This window comes from Cydia fagiglandana, chromosome 19 (assembly GCF_963556715.1).
Source record: "Cydia fagiglandana chromosome 19, ilCydFagi1.1, whole genome shotgun sequence".
NCBI classification, from domain to species: Eukaryota; Metazoa; Arthropoda; class Insecta; order Lepidoptera; family Tortricidae; genus Cydia; species Cydia fagiglandana.
Window position 1 is genome coordinate 13,639,184 of NC_085950.1, and position 21,021 is coordinate 13,660,204.

At 40.1% G+C, this 21,021-nt stretch overlaps 1 protein-coding gene across 1 annotated transcript in view; it reads right to left on the reverse strand.

The window, feature by feature from the left end:
* The window catches only part of LOC134674231 (microtubule-actin cross-linking factor 1), a 312,488-nt gene that overhangs the window by 12,098 nt on the left and 279,369 nt on the right, over positions 1-21,021 (reverse strand). Inside the window, exons 76-97 of the mRNA XM_063532291.1 lie at positions 19,703-19,928; positions 18,856-18,988; positions 16,174-16,297; positions 15,293-15,413; positions 14,747-14,904; positions 14,232-14,383; positions 13,018-13,258; positions 12,116-12,211; positions 11,647-11,829; positions 11,019-11,178; positions 10,523-10,600; positions 10,215-10,334; positions 9,491-9,763; positions 8,469-8,592; positions 7,565-7,692; positions 7,172-7,248; positions 6,754-6,825; positions 4,400-4,477; positions 3,151-3,322; positions 2,442-2,559; positions 1,669-1,778; positions 109-231 (exon numbers count right to left, since the gene is read on the reverse strand). Coding sequence (XP_063388361.1) covers positions 109-231; positions 1,669-1,778; positions 2,442-2,559; positions 3,151-3,322; positions 4,400-4,477; positions 6,754-6,825; positions 7,172-7,248; positions 7,565-7,692; positions 8,469-8,592; positions 9,491-9,763; positions 10,215-10,334; positions 10,523-10,600; positions 11,019-11,178; positions 11,647-11,829; positions 12,116-12,211; positions 13,018-13,258; positions 14,232-14,383; positions 14,747-14,904; positions 15,293-15,413; positions 16,174-16,297; positions 18,856-18,988; positions 19,703-19,928 — 3,067 coding nt within the window. The remainder of the gene's footprint in view (positions 1-108; positions 232-1,668; positions 1,779-2,441; positions 2,560-3,150; positions 3,323-4,399; positions 4,478-6,753; positions 6,826-7,171; positions 7,249-7,564; positions 7,693-8,468; positions 8,593-9,490; positions 9,764-10,214; positions 10,335-10,522; positions 10,601-11,018; positions 11,179-11,646; positions 11,830-12,115; positions 12,212-13,017; positions 13,259-14,231; positions 14,384-14,746; positions 14,905-15,292; positions 15,414-16,173; positions 16,298-18,855; positions 18,989-19,702; positions 19,929-21,021) is intronic.

Sequence of the window (21,021 nt, forward strand, 5' to 3'; positions counted from 1 at the left end):
CTAATTCCCTTGCCAATCAGAACAGAATCGCCATGGCAATGAGGGGCAGACGAACTGCATATATTGAATATATTACGTAAAGTTTATTTATTTAATTTAGACACTTACCCGGTACTTGCCCTCGCCGACTTGGAACACGCGGAACTTCTGTCGGCACGTGCACAGCATCACCAGCCGCTTCACCTCGTCGTGGATCTTGTCCGCGTCCGTCGGCGGCCCGCGCCGCTCCACCTGACAACAACACGGAACTTAGCTACGCTATTCACGGGGTTCACTAATATTAGTAATAATATCTGGGAGACCGAGCTTTGCTCAGAAAACATGTAAAAACTCAAAAATGCGCGTTTTCCCAGAGATAAGAGCTAAATCGATTTATCGCCTCCGAAAACCCCCATATAGCAAATTTCATCGAAATCGTTAAAAATATATATAAATAAATAAATGCCTAAATAAACAAGAATTGCTCGTTTAAGGTATTAGATTACGCCTGAAATATGATACAATTTGCCAAGGGCATCGCCAATGCCAGTAGGCTGAAAGTTGTGACCAAATAAGTAAGGCAACCATCAAATTCTTCAAGAGAAGGCTTAGGTACTTTAACATTGACAACTCTACTTTTTAAGGCTTAGTCGAAAGTCTAGAAATATAACATTTTTATTGCTAAAATTCTATACGGTTTAGATAAACTTACGTGGGATTTAAATACTCATAATTTATAAAAGAACCACAAATAACAAATACCTAGTCTCAGATGTCATAGGTCTATAAGTAACACTAGGTACTAGCTGTAACCGCACTGTGACATCAAACTGAGATCGATTCGCGCACTTCGAGAGATTAGATAGCACGGACTCGATTGATAACTTCAATCTAGATTTTAGATGCAAAGCTAACAAAATCCTACGTTATTATTATGTTCGTCACTTTCTAAAATCAAACAGTAGTTTTTATCATTTTTGGGTAGGTACCCTACATTTAGCTATTTTAAAATCATGGACTAATGATTACCCACTTTAAATATGTAGTGTAGTGTGCACAGCCATGCCGCATCCATCCATGCCGCGTTACATTATAACTCGTGAACATTCATACTAGTTTCGTTATCTACGCTGCAACGCATCTGAACAGGACGGTCGAAATAACTTGTTCTCTAAGCCGCTGGTAATTAATACCTACATGTTACAAACGATTTCTACCCACTTTACCATGCATTACAAAAATTATAGTGTAAATTGTAGTAATTATTATGTATATAATATTGTTTACATTTAAATTAATTAGTGCACGCTATCCCAAAAAAAAAAGTGTTGTTTTATAAGTGTATCTCATGTAAGTGAATTTTGTAAATTCTTAATGAGATAATAAATGTCTTAAACCATAAATATAGGTAATTGAACGATTTCATGCTTGACAGGTATTTAATAAGGGCAATTTTAAAACGATTGTGGTAATCATTTCGCTTACTATGACTTCGCACATACCTGGTTGCGATACGGCATTGTGTTGTGGGGAAACAGTCTACTTATCGACGATAATGGGATCCGACCTTGGAAGTGGAACCGACCAAGTGCAATATGCGATGTGGTTTATATTCTATTTATGGGTGCTGAAATTGAGGTAAGAAAAAGTAACGTGCTTAATTAAATATTAGTAAAATGTGTATCTTACCCAGTCGGGCCGCAGCGCCGCGATGAACTCCTCCCAGTCGATGAGCCCGCTGCCGTTCCTGTCGAACAGGTCGGCGACGGCGCCCATCTCCAGGCGGGACGTGTCGAATTCTGCACAACAAACAAATGTCATGAGACTCAAGAGTCAGTCAGTACGAGATATTACTGTACAGTCCGTAGAAGAATTAGCTTTGCTGATGTAACGCTGGAAGTACTGTGTCAAGAGAATATTTGTGGCGGGAGATTAATATGGTGCAAACTTGAAGTGTTAGTGTCTGTTACTCTACTCCCGTATCTAAGGATATCTTTGGCCCAGAGGGTTAGTTTTTCTGATGTTGCTCATTTGATTCATGAGAAATATGTATTTCGCTAAGATTCCACAGATTAAGTAGTAGTTTTGTTCTAAGTACTACCAAAAAATAAAGTGTAAAATTTTGCCTGGATATACTGGATAGTCGCAATACGGAGATTAATGGGCAACTAATCATTCCCACTCGGAAATAAGCCTAAGTATAATCACTGAGTAAATAATAGTACTAGGTACAGAAGGTTCACTCTCTAACAAAACGTGTCTATTACGAGAGATACAAGTGCAAGCGCGAGCAGGCGTCCGTTCCATAGCGGTGCGCGACTACGACTGCTAGACACCAAAACTGGTGTGGCCACATGTATACTTGTAGCGACGCGACGAAATCGCGGAGTGAGCCACGCCTGGCATAATAAGCTTAAACCTGAGCTAGTAAAGATGAGAATGAAGGTAAAGGCGATACTGACTGGTGTTGATGATGCCGTCGATGAACTCGTTGCGCGGGATGAGGCCGTTGTTGTCCTTGTCCATCTTGCGGAACAGGTCTGTCAGGCGGGACTTCTTGTGGTTCATGAACTTCAGGAACTATGGGAAAAAGATTCACTTTAATATTACACGTATGAATGCACAATTTGTGAACTGGTAACTGAATGAAAACTTTATGATATTCTGTCATTAACAAGAAATCCCTCTAGCTAAATATTTATTAAGAGTCTACTTTTATAACATGTGCGAGTTATGCAAAAAACGCATACTGTTAGGTATGCTTAGAACTTGCAGTTCTAAACTTCTAACATAACGAACATCTACTATTTGACATTTCAATTTGATTTTAAGAGGCGGTTCTAATTCATCAGATCAGAATGACTTGCACTTGCGTCACCGCGCTCGACTCCATACTTGAAGTCGTGTTTGACATGTGAATTTCGATTGGCGTTTTATATCAACCATTTTCATTTTGGCTAGGGGGCAGCATGGTTCCATTTTTATCGCCTGTCACTATTCCCGTTACTTTCACACTTACATACTTTTTTAGAACGTGACAGGCCTGGACACAAGCGATGAAAATGCTACCGCCGCTGATTACATATACATAAGGCTGTAATGAGATGTTATAAAAAGATTGTAATTCTTCATCGAAACTTGAGGGCATTTCTTAAGATACGAGTGGCATACCCGCTTTCTCCAGTCGTCCCAGCTGAAGTTGGACACTCGCTGCAGCTCCTTGAGGTGCGCGAGGCGCTCGTGCAGGCGGCGCTGGCGCTCCCACGCCAGCAGCCACACCGTGCGCCACTTGTCCCACAGCTGGCGCACGCGCGGCGAACGGAACTCCGGCTCCGCGCCCTTGCTGCATGTGCAAACACTCATTTTAGTTTGGGTACTACTTAGATGGGTATTAGTGGGTAGTGTTTAGTTAACTTGACCTTTACCCCGGCTCGTACAGACAACGGTAAAAATATGGGTGTACAAATCATTTCAAAAATATGTCCCATAACTCTTATGTCAGTGAATTAAGAACTATGGGACATATTTTTGAGTAAGTTGTCTACACCCATATTTTTACCGTTGACTGTACCAATAAGCAAACCCCGGCTCGTACCAATGAGTTTTTCGGAACTTATTTACCAGTTGCTTTTTGGTGAAGGAAAACATCGTGAGGAAACCGGGCTAATCTAAATAAGGCGTAGTTTCTCCTCTGGGTTGGAAGGTCAGATGGCAGTCGTTTTCTTCGATGTGGAGTACGGAACACATAATATAAGCCCGGCATTTAGAATAAGCTTACACAGAACTGATAAACAGTAGGTATGCAAAATTGCAAATTACATACGTGGCCATGATGGTACAATAAAAATTTAAAAAGCTTTGAATTTTATACGTGCATAATATATCAAAATAAAATTGCAAAAATGCTGAACTTAAAAACGCATAGCAGCGAGGGCTGTCACACACATGACTACATAATACATGATTACCCAAGCAAATATTTTTCAAATGGTATGGACATTGATCAAACATCCCCAAAAACTTTAAAAAATATATAAGTATCTACTTAGCCATGTTATCGTCGTAGCTGTCATAAAGTACGCTATCGAATTTTATGTTTGTAACTGTGGCTTTTATTTGAAAGTGTACGGAATGTTTTTAAGGATCTGTTAGATATCATGATGTATTGACACAGGATATTTCTTTAAACAGTGTCGACATATTGAATTTAAGCTAGTTTTTTGTGAAGTAAGGCAAATTAATTTTAGTTCCTCAAATCAATATCAGTTGGAATATTGTGCTGTCACATATATATCGTATAATCGGAGTTAAAATTTCAGTATAAATAAATTTTCTTCCTGGTGTTTCTCTTCGTGTGTGTACGCCTCATCTGTCGGTAATATTGTCGTCGACGTGTGTGTGTGTGTGTGTGATGCCTTACCTGCCCCTCGGCGGGAACCGCGGCCCGTAGTGCGGCAGGTTGCGGTCGGGCGTCTCGCGGCCCGGGCTCACGCGACTGCAGCACACGCACATTTGTACAAACTTATACCACACTTACACAACCCTGACAGTGTACCTTATTGTGTCCCTTATCGAATATAATATAATGTACTACCGATATGCATATGCCATGTTGCGATACGGCATTATGCTGTGGGGAAACAGTCTATGAATGAGTGAACATATTGCATTCGACTTTTTTATGATCCAATCTTGAGACAATTAGGAATGAGTTTTGGAAAAATGGAATGCTAGGTAATTTTAAACGTTCTTAATAATGAGTAACCGACCGCGTACAATATACGGTGTGGATTATACTGTTTGTTGGTGATACATTTCCATGTATGTACTTTCACGCTTCTTTATAAACTCTACGATCATTTCACACTTTCCAGGCGTTTCACATTTGACAATGTGAAAACGATTGTAATGATATTTCAATATAGAATAATCAATAAAAGGTCTTCAATAAGGTACAACTGTAACAGGTAAGGGTGGATGCGTGTTAGGTAGACATCGTCGGTTATGGTTAGTTGTGAGACTTGTGAGTGGCGTGGCGTGGCGTGGCGGGTTAGTATAGTGTTATTCAAGGAAGGAGTTTCGCGGTTTCCTTTACCATGTGAAAAGTAGTCGTATTGAAGTGTGTTTATTTTAAAGAAATAGTATTTTGCGCAATAGATACAAGTTTTACAATATATTTTGGGTTTAAGAGTTAATTTATTTTTATGGTGTTTTTTTTTCCTATTGATTGACAGCCCCAATTTGTTTTTAAAGCATGCAATAAGCCCCAACCAACGAATATAAGCATTATTTCTACAAGCAAAAATATTACCCAAAATGCATGAAATGGACTAAATAAGCTTGAGAATCTAAATTTAAGTGTATGGGAATACATATCAGTATCACCCAATGTAGATGAGAGAGGTAGTTGATAGTTACTTAAAAGGAAATTCAAAAATCAACAACGTATAATAAAAATATGACTCAACATATAATATATTCGAATATTTCGAATCGACTGCATTAAATTATAATCAAATAATTAAAATAATATTTTTTTTGGGCGTAAATAATCTGGGTCAAGCAAATCTTGTCAGTAGCAAACGGCGGCAAATTTGAAAAATCGCGGGTTAGCAACACTGTGTTCGAATAATTCGAAAATTCGCGTGTCATCTGTGTTTTATCTGTGGAATGTGGATCGTGAATGACAGCCATCATCTTGTTTGTTTACAAATGGTTTACAATGTTTACATTCTGAATCGATTCTATTTCAAGAGATATTTCTGCTGTGTCACCATTAAATACCAATATATTAAACAAGACTGTGCTTAATTAAAGCTAAGGTGCCTACAATGTCTACAGTGCCAACTGAGAAATCTAATAAAATATGAAAATCCGGTATGACATCTAACCTGCTGAAGCAATGATTTTATTCATACATTCTTGTTTAACGGCATAGTCCACTTACAATTTTATTTTTAGATCTTCAAATTAGTTAATCATTTTTATCAACATCACACACCGCTTTTAAATTGTCCGTCCATACGTATTAATAACAATTTCAAACATTTTCAATAGAGAATCCGCGAGTGACAATTTGAATTGACGTACGTGACAAGGCGCGCTCGGCGGAAAAAAAAGTTTTGGTTCGATGTACATTGTACATTGCTGCTTTTCTTAGCGCAATACTACTCTTTGAGTGTTGCCCTACTTTAGTTTGCTTTACATTGCTACTGACAAGATTTGCTTGACGCACTATAAAATGAAAATCAAACTACAAAAGCCATTCAAAGACAAAATACACACACAAAAATTCTACAAAAAATAATAAAACAAATCAAACCTTCCTCTCCTACTTCGAGGGTGAATCCTGGACCTGCCCCCAGCGTGACGAGATGAGACAAAAAGCGACATTTATGTGTGTTAAAGCGAGACGAAGTTAGGTGGTTATTCCACGTCAGATAATGACATGAACTTATAACTTGGTTCACTACATGGAAATATAATCGATATCATGTCATTTTCTGATTTGGAAATAATGACATAAGGCACATGATTGTTATTTACACCAAAATCAAAATACAACAACACGTTTACAGATAAGCTCAGATAATAAAAAAATAGGAATCATTAAAACAAGTAAAAACATTAAAATTAACTCAAATTGTTTAGTTTCCAATTAATAGGCGATTGTCTAATAGAATATGGACTTGAATGAAAATCACACAAAGATTAAAAAAACTTAAAAGAGTAATTTTAATCATAAAATAATAGGGAAACAAATAATAAACACACCTGTACCGCCTAGAGCCATAATAGTCGGGCGACACCGATCGTTCCCTGTTCAGGTCGTGCTGCGAGCCGCGTCTGTGTGCGTGTGAGGGAACACCGAGACAACACGAGTGAAGAGTCACACCATGCAATGACGTCACAATGGCGGCGTGCGTGAATGTGAAAGAGACGGAACGACAAATGAAATAATGGAACATAAAATTGACAATACATAAGGTACATACACGGATTTGATCAAACCACCAGTGGACGTAGTTAGATCATGAAAAACTTGTACAAATAATCCTGACTTTGCATGTATTTCAAACACTTTTCGCTTGATATACAGTTAAGTTGATGAGAAAAAACTTTTTTGAAAAAGGTAACAGCATTTGCAGTCCACTGGTGAATTGGTCTTGGACATATTGTGTTGTATACGAACCCAGGTGCACCCTTGACGGCGGATTTCGCCGAAACCTTGCGCGGTGTCGACTCCCTTCCTTGGCTTTGACTCTTGACCTGCAAATGGTTGTACATTAAATTATGTTAAGAAACTTCCAGTGTGTGTGTGAGTTATATTATGTTGAAACCTCTTTTAGGTCCATTAAAATGAACTTTTGGTCACTATTAACGTTTTCACTGTCATGTCAGACAATAACTAGTAGAAACATTGCTTTACGTCGTTATGGCAGTAAAAACTAGTATTGAGAAATTTTACAACCAAGTTTGCTTATCTTGTCTATGGTTCTTAGATTCACATTGACATGTGACCTGAACATGAATATAGGAAAGTCTGCCTTATCCTGTATGTCTTACGCTTAATTTTCCAACGTACCTGGTAGGCCTTGCAGACGCGGTCGACCTCGTTCTGCCTCTTCTGCGTGTTCTCCATGAGCTCCTTGTGGTCCTCGATGAGTCCCTCCAGCAGCTCGATGGATTCCGGCAGGGGCTCCGCTTCCAGGGCTACGAGAGAAGATTACACTTTATAACAATTTCTGGGTATTATTAGTGGGTGTCTTAAGGGGCCCACTGATTAACAGTCCGCCGGAAGGTATTGGCCTGTCAGTTGTTCGGAACTGTCAAAATTTTGTTCTAACTGACAGGCCGATACCGTCCGGCGGACTGTTAATTAGTGGGCCGCTTTACTTATAACACACAATATAAATAGATGTTCTTGAAATTTGAGATGAGGGCACTGGACATGGAAACAGGAAATACATACTAAAATGCATAAAACAGTAGGTTTCGTAAAATAGCATCATAAAGCTGAGCAAAATCGAATGGCCTTTGGCCTCTTTTGGTTTTAGTATATTCCTAAAAAAAAAAACTAAATGATAAGATGACGAACGACAGAGACCTCTCTGAACCTACCTAGGTAGAAAAAAAAACGTACTGCTCGAATCCAAAGTCAATGGTAAAAACGGTAGCCTTAACCTTTTGAACGCCAAACGGCGCATCCATATCCCGTGCCTATGACGTCAAGGGGGTTAAAGTTAAGTTGCGTGAATAAATAATGCCAACCTAAAAGTGGGTTGTTTTCAGTAGATTTTCATCAAAAAACGATCGACGTCAAACGCCGTCTTTGTCACGATTTTGCGTTGACGTCAATTGCCGTCTGTGGCGTTTAAAAGGTTAAGCCAAGGAGTAGTATGCCTAGTGTGATTCTAGACACACTGGGCCATCAATATTATCTACCCGATCCAGTGACAGTTACCATTCAAGACTAGCAGAATACTTACAAAGCAGGGTGTTCTCGAGCCCCATGAGCCACTGCAGCAGCTCTTCCAGCACGGAGTCCAGGTCCTTCAGGCTCTGCATGTGCGTCTCCAGCTTGCCGCCGCGCTGCATCGCCCATTGCCACACCTGGACAACACGACAATCATTAATTAACAGCTTACTGCTAAACATGGGTTGAAGTAAGGGCTGATTTAGACGACGAGCGAACTTGCATGCGATTTTAGTGACATTGCGGACTATTGGTTACTTCCAATTCAGCCGACCAATCAAATACCGCAACGTAATGAAACTCGCATGCTAGTTCTATATAGCCCACGGTGACATATTTTTTCCCATCGGCGACCAAATCAAACCTGTCCACACAAATTAAACCCTAACGCCCCAGAGTTATCTAAGAGCATAGACGTCTTTTTAGTAATTACAATAAAATTGACTTGGAAGCTTTGATACGCTCAGATGTCGAGGTTTTTATATGCTTAGTATTATAAAAAAAAACATGTAGTTTATGGTAGAATTAAGGTATACCTGTCCCGGAGTTACCCTGCTAAAGATCCGTACCACAGGCATAATTGACACCATAGTTTTTCGGGCTTTCGTCTTTTCACTCATCCTTCACAATATAAAAACAAACTTGCCCATTAGACAACTATTACGTTAATCGGAAAATTGCGACTCAAAAACAGAAGTTATATCACGAGATAGTTTATATCTTATTTATGATAAGAATTGATTTGATAATTAAAGGACATACAAGATTAGCAGTGAAATGCAATAAATACTAATTTATGCCAAGGTGAAAGAATTAAAACAAAACGGGTTGCACTCCGGGAGTGCCGGCAGAAGTGAAAACTCAATGACATTGTAACAGTTTTTCGATCAGGTCACGTGTCCATCTTACGAATCTTACGGTCACGTGACCTGTCGCGAGTTTAACATCCCCATCACAAAAAGTGCACAGCGACGCTAAAGAAGTTTTGACTTCAAAATTTATGTTCTAGTACATATACTCGTAGTATGAACTGACCTCATCCCACCGGCTCTGTATGATGGTGATCCAGTGTTTGATGACGTTCACCGCGTCAGGATGCGCCTTGCCCAAGATAGACTGGGCCAGCGTGATGGTGTCGTCCTTGTCGCGCTTCTTCTCCTTCAGTTCGCGGATGAACCTCTCGTGGTCTCGTAACTGCTGTTGGGTCTCCTGGTCGCCTTCCGGCAGTTGTCCGGAGAAGCGCAGCTTGGTCTCGGCGTCGGAGAGCCATTCGAGGAGCATGTTCACGGATTTGTGCAGTTTTTCAGCCTGAGAAAAAAACACCATTTTGGATTTCAAGGACCTATAAATCCCGGTCTTTTGATAGGCTTGCGTGGGGATATAGATCCAAGGGCCCATTTCTCGAATGATATTATAGGTATTAGTATTATTAGTCCACGAACTGTCAAATCGTATGGGTTGCCATGCATGGCAACACACTAATAATATTAGACTAATATCGTTCGAGAAATGGGCCCCCACACGTAGAGAGCTTTAATGCCATGTAGACCAAATATTGCAATTAAATGTTGAGTCCGACCATGCAAAATTTTCATGTCAGGTACCTGATATGTTAAGTATAGTGCTTCTATGCCGTATGCCTACATTGTCACTGTCAAGTCCCTGCAAACTTAGCGTGGCCGACCACAGTCTAAATATATTTTAGATAAAAAAAGATAAAAAAGACTTCTTGTGCATAATTTGTGCTTTTGTGTCATACCTCCTTGAGCGCAGATTCAAGTCGGTGCGCTTTCTTCTCGCTTAAGCTTTTGACGGAGTCCCAAGCCTGCTTCAGCTCGCTGCACTGTTGACGGATGCCGATTGCGTCTTCGCGCGGCACCTGATAAAACCAAGATGATTAATATTAAGGTTTATTTTGATGTGATATAATTATGATTAGATTGGTCTTCAGCTCTTTGCTACTGCCATAAGTATTTTTTAGGCTATGATTATTGGAGGTAATATTACAAAACAGTAAATATGGATGTATGTAATATATTACATAACAGTAAATATGGATTGGCTTACCGTGGCTTCCAGATCTTTGCCGGTCTTCAGTACAGACTGCATTTGTTGTTCGCGAGAGTGGAAATCTTCCTCGAATTGCTGGAAAATAAATAAAATTTAATTATTTGCTCTTATATATTGGTTTCGTTCGGATTTAATAATGAGCAATTTTTTGGAGCCATAATTTATCATCTATTATTTCTTTAAACGTTTATATGTTGCAAATGTTGTTTGTTAATACATAATACAGTAGGTATGCCGTCACAAGGTCTCTGTCAGAACGTAAAGTGTAAGACAAATTCGTGCCCCTAATTTGACAGCTGCTGTAGATGGCGCTGTAAGACTTTATACATTATGCAGTAACCCTGGTTATGAGAAGTTTACCATTCAGTGTCCACAAAACATATGGCACAGTACAAATATTGTCCTTGTAAAGATATATTCGTCGGAGGATTTAATGTATTCTCCCTAGAATGATACGGCCACGATTCCCAACATATAGATAGTCAAAGATTACCTTGTGCTGTTCAATGAGCGCCATGACGGTGTCTAGGTCTCCGTGCACGGGCGAGTCGGCCGCCAGCTTGGTCTGCTGCTTCTTCAGCCACTCCAGCAGCGCGGACATCGCGTCCTTGAACTGTCCCGAGTATAACAGCGCTTCTTCCAGCTTGCGTTGTCTGTTGGGGTATATCAACGTTAAAAAGGTTTCAAATGGCATGGTGTAATAAAACTGGAGACTTGATTTCTTTTCAATATGGATCAAAATAAATTGTCATTGAGAAATTCTTAATATCTCAGCCCGAGGAGCACATACGGTGAAATATTGTTGATAAAAATTTACTCCGACTACACTAAAGATCGGTTTTCCTAGGATAGCGGTGCCGTCATATAGCGGCCGTCTCCATACTAAATAATACGGCTAAATATTGATGTCGTAGTATTTGTATGGAGACGGCCGCTATATGGCGGCACCGCTATCCTAGGAAACCAGAGCATTAATTGAAAATAAAACAAACAGAAACGAGCAAGATACGTTTACGTTGAACACAGATACATCCTTACGGAGTCAGTCAGGGTTGTCCTACCAAAAACTGTGACTATACTAAATAAATTTACATATGTACATATTGGTTGTTGAAACTCACCGGTCGACGGCCTTCGAGCAGACGGTGGTCCACTTGGTCTTGAGATCTTGGAGCATGGTTCGTAATGTCGGCTCGTCGGTCTTGGGCGCCTTGTCCTTGAGCGTCTTGCCGACCTTCTGCGTCTGGTCGTACACGGGCTGCTTGCCCGCCAGCGCCTTTTGGAACTCGCGGTGCTTCGACAGTCTGAGGGATACGGAATATCAAATATACGTGGAAACTTGAAAACTAGCAATTTTATAATTTATCAAAACGTATTTAGGTACATTTTGCCTGGAATTACGTATAACAATTAGGTTCCTGATTAAACAATTCTGGTTTTACCTACATTTAGAAAAAAAGACTACCTCCTTGTCAGTAGAAATAGGCGCGAAATAATGTTTTTCATTTTGCCGCCTTAGAGTATAGATCCTAATTCTTCAGCGAAACGAGTAATGATGAAGAAGATTCTATAATAGATGGACATTCTTACCTCTGTTTGATCTTCTCCGGGTCGTTGACGGTGGTCTCCGAGTTGAGTTCGTCTAGCTGTTTCTCGGTATCGTTGAGCCAGTTCATCAGGTTGTTCCTATGAAAACACAATAGCAATAAACATACGTCTCCGGTAGGTATTTAAGGGACAATATAATAAACTTAGAAAACATAAAAATAAATCATTCATGATGAGGGTTTTGCCCAAAATTACACTGGACTGTGGGGACAGCATTCATTCTAGGATGTACTTCATGAATAAAATAAATATTAGGGGACATCTTACACAGATCAACCTTACTAGCCCCAAACTAAGCAAAGCTTGTACTATGGGTGCAAGGCGACGATATATATACGTATATAGATAAATACATACTTATATACATATAAAACACCCATGACCCAGAAACAAATATTTGTGTTCATCACACAAATAAATGCCCTTACCTGGTATTCGAACCCAGGACCGTCGGCTTCACAGGCAAGGTCACTACCCCCTAGTCCAGACCGGTCGTAATATCATTAGCGAATTAGTTCTTAGATAGGCTGGAGTTCACTTTTAGTAATTTTTTTCGCAGGATTTAAGAAATCCTTTTCGTAAGCTTTACTGACAACCTATAGACTGTTCACGGAAGTTTTGTTATCAATTTTTAGGGGTCCGTACCCAAAGGGTAAAACGGGACCCCATTACTAAGACTCCGCTGTCCGTCCGTCCATCTGTCACCAGGCGGTATCTCACGACCCGTGATAGCTAGAAAGTTGAAATTTTCACATATGATGTATTTCTGTTGCCGCTATAACAACAAATACTAAAAAGTACGGTACCCTCGGTGGGCGAGTCCAACTCGCACTTGTCCGGTTTTTTTTAGTAGCTAAGTTGTTATAAAAGGCAAGGGTACGGACCACATGTCGCTGAACTCCTTGGCCTCCTTGACGCCGTGGTCGAGCGCTCTCGTGCGCTCGGCGCACTTGGCCACGACGCGCTCCCAGCGGTGCTGCACGGAGACCAGCAGGTTCTTGATCAGGATCACGTCCTGCTTCTGGCTGAAGTACTTCAGGTGCGTGCCCTTCTTGTCCAGGTGCAGCATCGTCTCGCGGTGCGTCGCCACTTCCTTTTGGAACGATTTGTGCTCCTCGATTTGAACTGTTGGAGAAAAATGAATCTTAATCCCGTTTCTTTAAGGGTCAATTGCACAACTGTCTGTCGCCGTCAAAATGTTCGCTAAATTTTATTGTATGAGAAGTCTCCTAAGCGATAAGACCGCCTGTTACTACCTTTATTTACATTGTAAATCTGTTATTGTATTTTTCTTTGTGGTGCAATAAAATATATTTACTTACTAATTTTGTTGAGTAATGGTGAATCTTATATTATGAAACTACACAACGGGACTTATATCGAATCGTTAGTGTTGTGTGTCGACAGAGTGACATCCCTAGTGCGCAAAACGTTCAAACTGATAAACAAGACCAAGTGCGGGTAGTTCGAAAAACTCGCGCGGCTAGATGTTGATGTCAACTTAAGCCAGTCTTCTCCGAGACCACGGGGACAACGCCGTCCTCGAAACGTCGGAGGTAAATCTTAAAACTTAAATACGCGATTAAGTCCCGTTGTGTAGTTTCATAATGTTAAATAATCGTGAAAGTTTAAATCAGTGTAATGGTGGATCTGTCGATTGTGGTTATTGCAACTGGCCCTAAAGTACTAGTAAATAGAAAGTGTTAAAAGCTGCTCGTCATCGATCAAAGCATGAAGTTGCCAGGCTTCATGTTAGGCTGTATTCATGCTACGAATGATCCAGTGTGATTGTACCATTAGAGCTTGTAAGAAAGCATAGTGACCGCCTACAGAAAACTTCTAGTGTTTGTATGAAGAACTTATTCAACGAAATTCAACATATATGACGATAATCTTTATTAACCTTTTCGACGCCGTGCCTACACAAAAGCTGTTACGAGGACGCCACGTCACTGAAGTGTCAAAACTGAAATTGAACTTTATGCATATGCACGTAGGTCTATCTTGCTATGTGGTCTGTGACCGATTAATCGGTCTTTGGCGTTGAACCTGCGGTGCGGATATATCGGTCATTGACGTCCAAAAGGTTAATACCCACCTAGCAAGGTCTCCATAACCCTGGACACGGGCTTGGCGGAGGAGAGGGTCTTCTCGGCGCCGGTGAGCCAGTCGACGAAGGCCTGCAGCGCGTCATGGAACTCCGTCGCCTCCTTCAGCGCGATCTCCAGCTTGATCTTCTTGTCCGATGCTCTGTACATATAATACTTAGACTTAGAATTCATTTCTGTTTCAATGCTTGTTCACTACCTCTAACATTGTATTAGGCAGTAAATAAATCAAAGCAGCGTTCAGTGTTTCTTAACCTGTCAGGGACCTTTTAATAAAATGTATTTATGGCAAGGAGTACCATGTTTGGAAGCCTCGATAGTTCTATTCTAAATTCGCGGACCATTAAATGGTGATACCAGGGACCAGTAGGTAAAAACCAATGTATGAGGCTATGGAAATTGGTAGTTCATGCACGTTTTATAGTTGGTGGAATTGCCTGTTACATTTCCTTGTGGCAACACGGATCCTATCCTTAATCCGTTGGTGTCGGTATTCACTATTTACCTGGCAGTGATATTGTCCCATCGCGACTTGAGGTTCTTGAGGTTTTGATGCAGTTGGCTGGAGGGGTTGGGCTTCTCCTGTCGACGCAGGTACTCCTGGCCCTGCTGCAGTACCGCCTCCACCTTCGGACGGTTGGCTTCGATCTCGTTGTACACCTCCTGTTGATATGATGTGATATAATTAGTCACATAGATACAAAGGTTATAAATACGTCTGTAATTGAACAATTTAGTGTAAAGTGAGTTATTAACGTATCATAATACAGCAAATTTTAAATCAATTTTAAGTCTCCTCTTAATTAAGACTCCCTGGCATAGATCCCCAACATAACCCCTTAAAGAAAAACCTTGGAAAAAGAAGCTAAAGGCGGTTGTTGCGCTCTTGTAGCTCAAATCAGGTTACAACTTAGAATTACTGATATCCAAAGCTTGGACTCGCAAACTCATGCAGTACCTATCTTAAGATGGTATTCCACCTATCCAATTTCTTTATCACATTGGACAGGTGGAATACCATCTTTAGCCACAATATTAGTGGCGATCTTACCATGAACCTCTCGAGCTGTTCCGAGGCGGTCTCGGGCAGACCGCCGACGGGCTTGGAGGCGGCGATGACGCCGTCCACCTCCGACAGCCAAGACAGCAGGTCGCCGATCTCCGCGTTGAAGCTGAAACAAAAGTGGAGTCAGACGGTATATTCGCTACGTGCACGACATAGCGAGCATAGGAAACATTACTTATCTGACAGTTGGTAGCTGTCAAATAGAGTCAAACAGTAGCGAGATGTCTCAGGAAAAATATCCCTATTCCCCATGAGTCCCCAGTCATGAGTGAATTAACCAAAAACGGATACAAACATTCACTGCGATAATACACTACACCGCACTGTTATATAAGCAAGCGCTATATGTCCCAACTACAGCAGAATTGAGTAAGACATCTTTAACGTGATGCCATCTTTAAGTTGTACAGATCTAGTGCATAATTATTTTCCATCATCATTCACGGAAACATACGAACGTGTCTTGCTATTTCAGTCAGTCTCGGTACAAAAAGTACAGAGGTTGACTGAAGTAGCATGACAAATACGAACGCTTCCGAGAAAATACTATGAAAAACAATTATGCACTAATGTTCGTTTTTTTAGCATTAGAAAGAACTTGCAAGAAGGTAAGCGATCTTGACCTGTCTTTTAATTGAAAAACCGTTTTTTAAATATCAACTTATGAAAGCAGAAGAATATAAATGATCGTATTAGATTCATAATTGTTACATATTTGTCATAACTTATTTTTAAAATGTGTTTTTCAATTAAAAGACACATCAAGATTGTTTACCTTATTTCTAATGCTAAAAAAAACGAACTATACATATGTACCTAAATTGAACAAGAGAAGTTTTCATACAAGGAAGGCATAGTCAACTTACCTCTGTGCTTCCCTGAGCGCGTCTTCGAGCTCGGATTGGCGGTCTCGCGCCTTCTGCTGCAGCTCGCGCCATTTCCTGTTGAGGGTGTTCAGCTTCTCCGCCGTCTCGCTCGCCTCGTCGGTGCCTGCACATAACACTTTTATAATAAGTATCCCTACTTATTACAAACTAGCGACATGTCCCGGCTTCGCAGGAGTTACACAAAACCTTCACAAATTACACACTTAAACCTTCCTCAAAAATCACTCTATTGATAGGTGAAAACCGCATGAAAATACGTCCAGTAGTTTTTGAGTTTATCGGGAACATACATACGCACAAACAGACAGATGCGGCGGGGATTTTGTTTTATAAGGTGTAGTGATAGCCAAGTGCCTAATGGCATTCTCTAGAACTCAACGTAGACGGAAATAAATGTATGTCTAATATATCGTCGGATGACAAGCAAAAGTTACTAAGTACTATCAAAAAAATTAAGTAACAATGCACTTTTCTCAAAAATGGACGGCAAAGTCGACTTTGCCGTCTAAAAAATTGGTCGCGAAGCGCGTAGTTTATGGTCAGACAAAAATTAAAAAGTTAAAAACATTGCAGTCTCGATTTTGGGACTGCAATGTTGCATACAAATTCCATTATTTGTCGAGTTCCAAACTTTTTAAAAGTTGAAATTACCATATCAAATGAAGGCACAGGCCCATTAAACAGCCAAACAGATGAATAGTACCGCGACTATTTAGATGTCTCAAATAGGTTGGCGTATTTTTGGCAGAAAAATACACTTCTATTTTTTTATAAAAAAATAAAAGGGCGGCAAGGGTTTTTTTCTGTCAAAATATGTATGTAAGAACGTTGCTTTTGTAAAATATTTCTATAATATTTATATTTCTTGCACCATTTTTGAGAAAAGCACTATATATGACTCGGCTGGAAGGCTACTTGCTGGCTTCGGATTCAATTAAACGGACTCCCAAGGTCGTCCGTTTAAAACGAATCCTCAGCCTGCAAGTAGCTACTTCCGAGCCTCGACAATAATGTACTATTATTACACTTGTAACACGGTTTATTGTCCAATAATTTTAATGGTGTTAGTGACTTTTGCTTGTCACCCGACGATATGCGTTTCGGCCATAAGTTCCGTCAGTCGTCACCGTTGAAGTTGTATTGTACTTGACAGCTTTGACAACATATAGGAAAGGAAGAGAATATGTAACTGCCACAAAGTTCTTTTTGGGTCCTAAATTAAAGTGGTGTTTACACCATTGGGTTTACATTAAATTTAACTACTCTAGACTATGGTCTATTTAAGTCTATCTTTAGGTGATATATTAGGTATTTAGTTAAATCGTATAGTCAAAGAATTTAATTTCCGAACCATTTCGTACCTTGTCACAGTGACAATCAATATAAAAGTCGCTAGAGACCTCATACTTTTGTCATTGTGGCATAGTAAAAAAACGGGTAGAAGTTAAATTCTTTGACTGTACAAGCGTTACAGGAAAATGTGAGAAAAATACAGATTTGACAGATTAGGTACCTACAACATTTGAACACACACACGGACAAACACGGAAGCTGAAGCATTAGAGCCAATAGCATGTTTGAAGTTGAATTTGATTTTGAATTTTGAAAATGACGTGACTGATTGATTATGGTGATTGTAATTGTAATATTAATGGAGGGTATCATATCTAACACAATGATATTGCTGAAAATTAAGATATTTGTAGTTATAATTTAGACCCCATAGATTAAGATAGGTTTAGTTTAGTTTTAATTTGTTTATTTAGTTGAATGGATTAAGTTAAATCGTAGAATACAAATTTATTTCCATTTCAGAGCTCTGTAGAAGATATCTTTACCATGTTATATTAGGCTCAAAAGAAGACAAAATGAAGAAATGGAACCTGAAGATGTACATACATATATGAACCAAATGACAAAATTAACAACTTAACCCCTCGAGTCCTACGACGCGACAACGGATCAGCAATGGCAGTAAATTTAATTCTAAATTTGATTTTTTACACCATTTTCTGGCTATCTTTAGATCCCTGGGACTCTAGGGGATAAAACGGCGAAAATGTATATAAGGGTGGTACTCCACCTGTCCAATTTCTTGGCCCAATGTTTATTTGCGTCTCACACCTTGTCTAATAAGAGAGTGAGACGTAAATGACGTAATGCATATTGGACAAAGAAATTGGATAGGTGGAATACCATCTTTAAGTATTATTTTGATAGATAGCTATCAGGTTTATATCACAGCGGACGTCAAAGATATGTTTACATTTTTCGCCTTATTACAAAGGAGTAAGGTGCAAAACAGTACATATATCTTTGACGTCGACTGTACAATTGTTTTGAGCTTTTTTTCTAGTTCGTTTCCACTCTACACCCGATTGGTATCGGGTGAAAGTTTAGTAAAATTATTTCCTCATATTTTGTGAGGTCAAATATATCATCGGGTGACAAGCAAAAGTCACTAAATACTATCAAAAAATTAAAGGAACAATGTACTTTATTACGCTTGTAACACGGTTCGTTGTCCAATAATTTCAATGGTGTTAGTTAGTGACTTTTGCTTGTCACCCGACGATTATAAAACCATAGATTCGATAGAATAACAACTGATAGCCATCAAGAGATGTATAATGAATGATAGCGCAAGCGCGTGGCACATACCCGTACCCTGCTGCACGATCTGCGCGCCCGCGTCGTTGAGCGTGTCCACGGAGGCCTGGTGCGCCGCGATGTCGTTCACCAGCACCTTCAGCTTGGCCAGCTCCACCTCCAGGATCTGAGGGTCTCCGGCCACCTGTCGAATGTTTAATTTAGTCACATACCTATTCTAAACAAATCTAGTAAGTTTCCCTCTTAGAGTTCACAATAACCGGTTCAGCTACCGGCTTTATTTTAGCCTAGGTTGACTATTTGAAGCTAAACTTAACCGTCAATAAGCGGGATAATTCAATTCAGCATTTTATTAGTGTTATGGTGTAAAACAGCTTTTGATACCCCCTAGACCCATTGGTCTAGCGAGTGTGTGGTGTTTTTGGTTATATAGATTTGTAAAGTTGTATAAATGGACCCTGTTATTGTAATTCTGGTAGACGGAAGGCTCCTAAGTCCCGATTTATTTTAAAATGACAAATTCTAATCGAATTTTGAACTATACTTAAATTAAAGAAGGTCTGGGTCTTAGGTGGTAAAATTAATTCGTTGATGTCGGCTAACCTTTCTTATCTTCACCTAACTAGACCTAAAGTTAAACTGACCGGCTTGAGCGTGTCGAGCGTGTCGCTGGTGTGGTTGATCCAGGCGAGCAGTTCCTGCAGCGCGTGCTGCAGCTGCCCGAGCCGCAGCAGCGCGCGCTCCAGCTGCTGCTGGCGCTCCACCATGCCGCGCAGCAGCGCCGACCAGCGCGTATTCACCTCCGTCAGAGGCTGCTTGATGGCGGCCGCTTGCTCGGATGACGTGCGCTCCGTTAGCTCTTGAGCTTGTCTGTTACATTTGTGTAAATGAATCTTACCGGCTTGAGCGTGTCGAGCGTGTCGCTGGTGTGGTTGATCCAGGCGAGCAGCTCCTGCAGCGCGTGCTGCAGCTGCCCGAGCCGCAGCAGCGCGCGCTCCAGCTGCTGCTGGCGCTCCACCATGCCGCGCAGCAGCGCCGACCAGCGCGCGTTCACCTCGGTCAGGGGCTGCTTGATGGCGGCCGCTTGCTCGGATGACGTGCGCTCTGTTAGCTCCTGAGCTTGCCTGTTACATTTATGTCGATTAACAAAGGTGTTGGGATTTGTTTTTAACACGTTCACTGTCTGTGCCCCGTATATGGGTCACGGCAAGCCTGTATTACAAAGCCTTAAGGTTAACAATTCAGATTGGAGCAGTGAACGTGTTAGCTAAGTTTTATGTCGATAATATTGAAAGGTCGTTTACCTTTCAGCGTAATAAAATGAGACTAAAATAATTTGGGAAAAGCGGACGTATTATGTAGGACGTAGCATGGTAAAACTGTCCATAAAAACATTCATTTCAATTATCGACATAAAAATCTAGAAAGCCTCAAGCTACACAATTGTGAAGGAGGGAATATAACTGAAAGTAAAAGCGACGATCACACGTTGCGAAAAAAAAGATAAATACAACCACTAAAACTCTAAGAATATGTTAGTATCATTAAAAAGGTGTACTAATTTAAAATTACAAGACAAATCAATAGAAATAAATGATCTTGCAACACACACAAAGTTTGTCCTGTAACTTATTCTACTGTTAGTCTACAAAACAGGCACACACAAAACTTTTTTTTATTCTTGCCTCATCAAACTCCTATTTTTTGTCAGGTCGGTGTCAATCCGTAGGAAAGGGTCGCATAGAAAAATACACAATTAAATATTAACATTTGGAGGAGGTTCAGTTATTTCACACAATTTAATAACCTCTGTAAGTATCATGAATCAGTTATTGGGCTATACACTGAGGCTATATAAAAAAAAACACTAAGCAGACAGGGGAAATCGATAAACATTTAACAATTATAACAATGTTATAAACACAGTCTTAGAAAATAAGGGGAGAGTTGAGTTTCGAAGTAACCCTTCACCAGAATAAAAAATAACCTTTAATTCTTGCACGATCTTTCCTTGAAAAACGATTTTTTGTATAAACCACAAGCCCCAATTGAACACACCCTTTCAAAACTTTGTGAAACAAAACAAATACCATGATTTTTTAAGAAGTTTCTAAAAGTCCTGAAAATTTGTAAACCCTACAAATTTTGTAGTTGATTACTTGCTCCATTATGATTATGTTTTATTGGTAATTTTGTTTTAAATATATAAAATTGGCT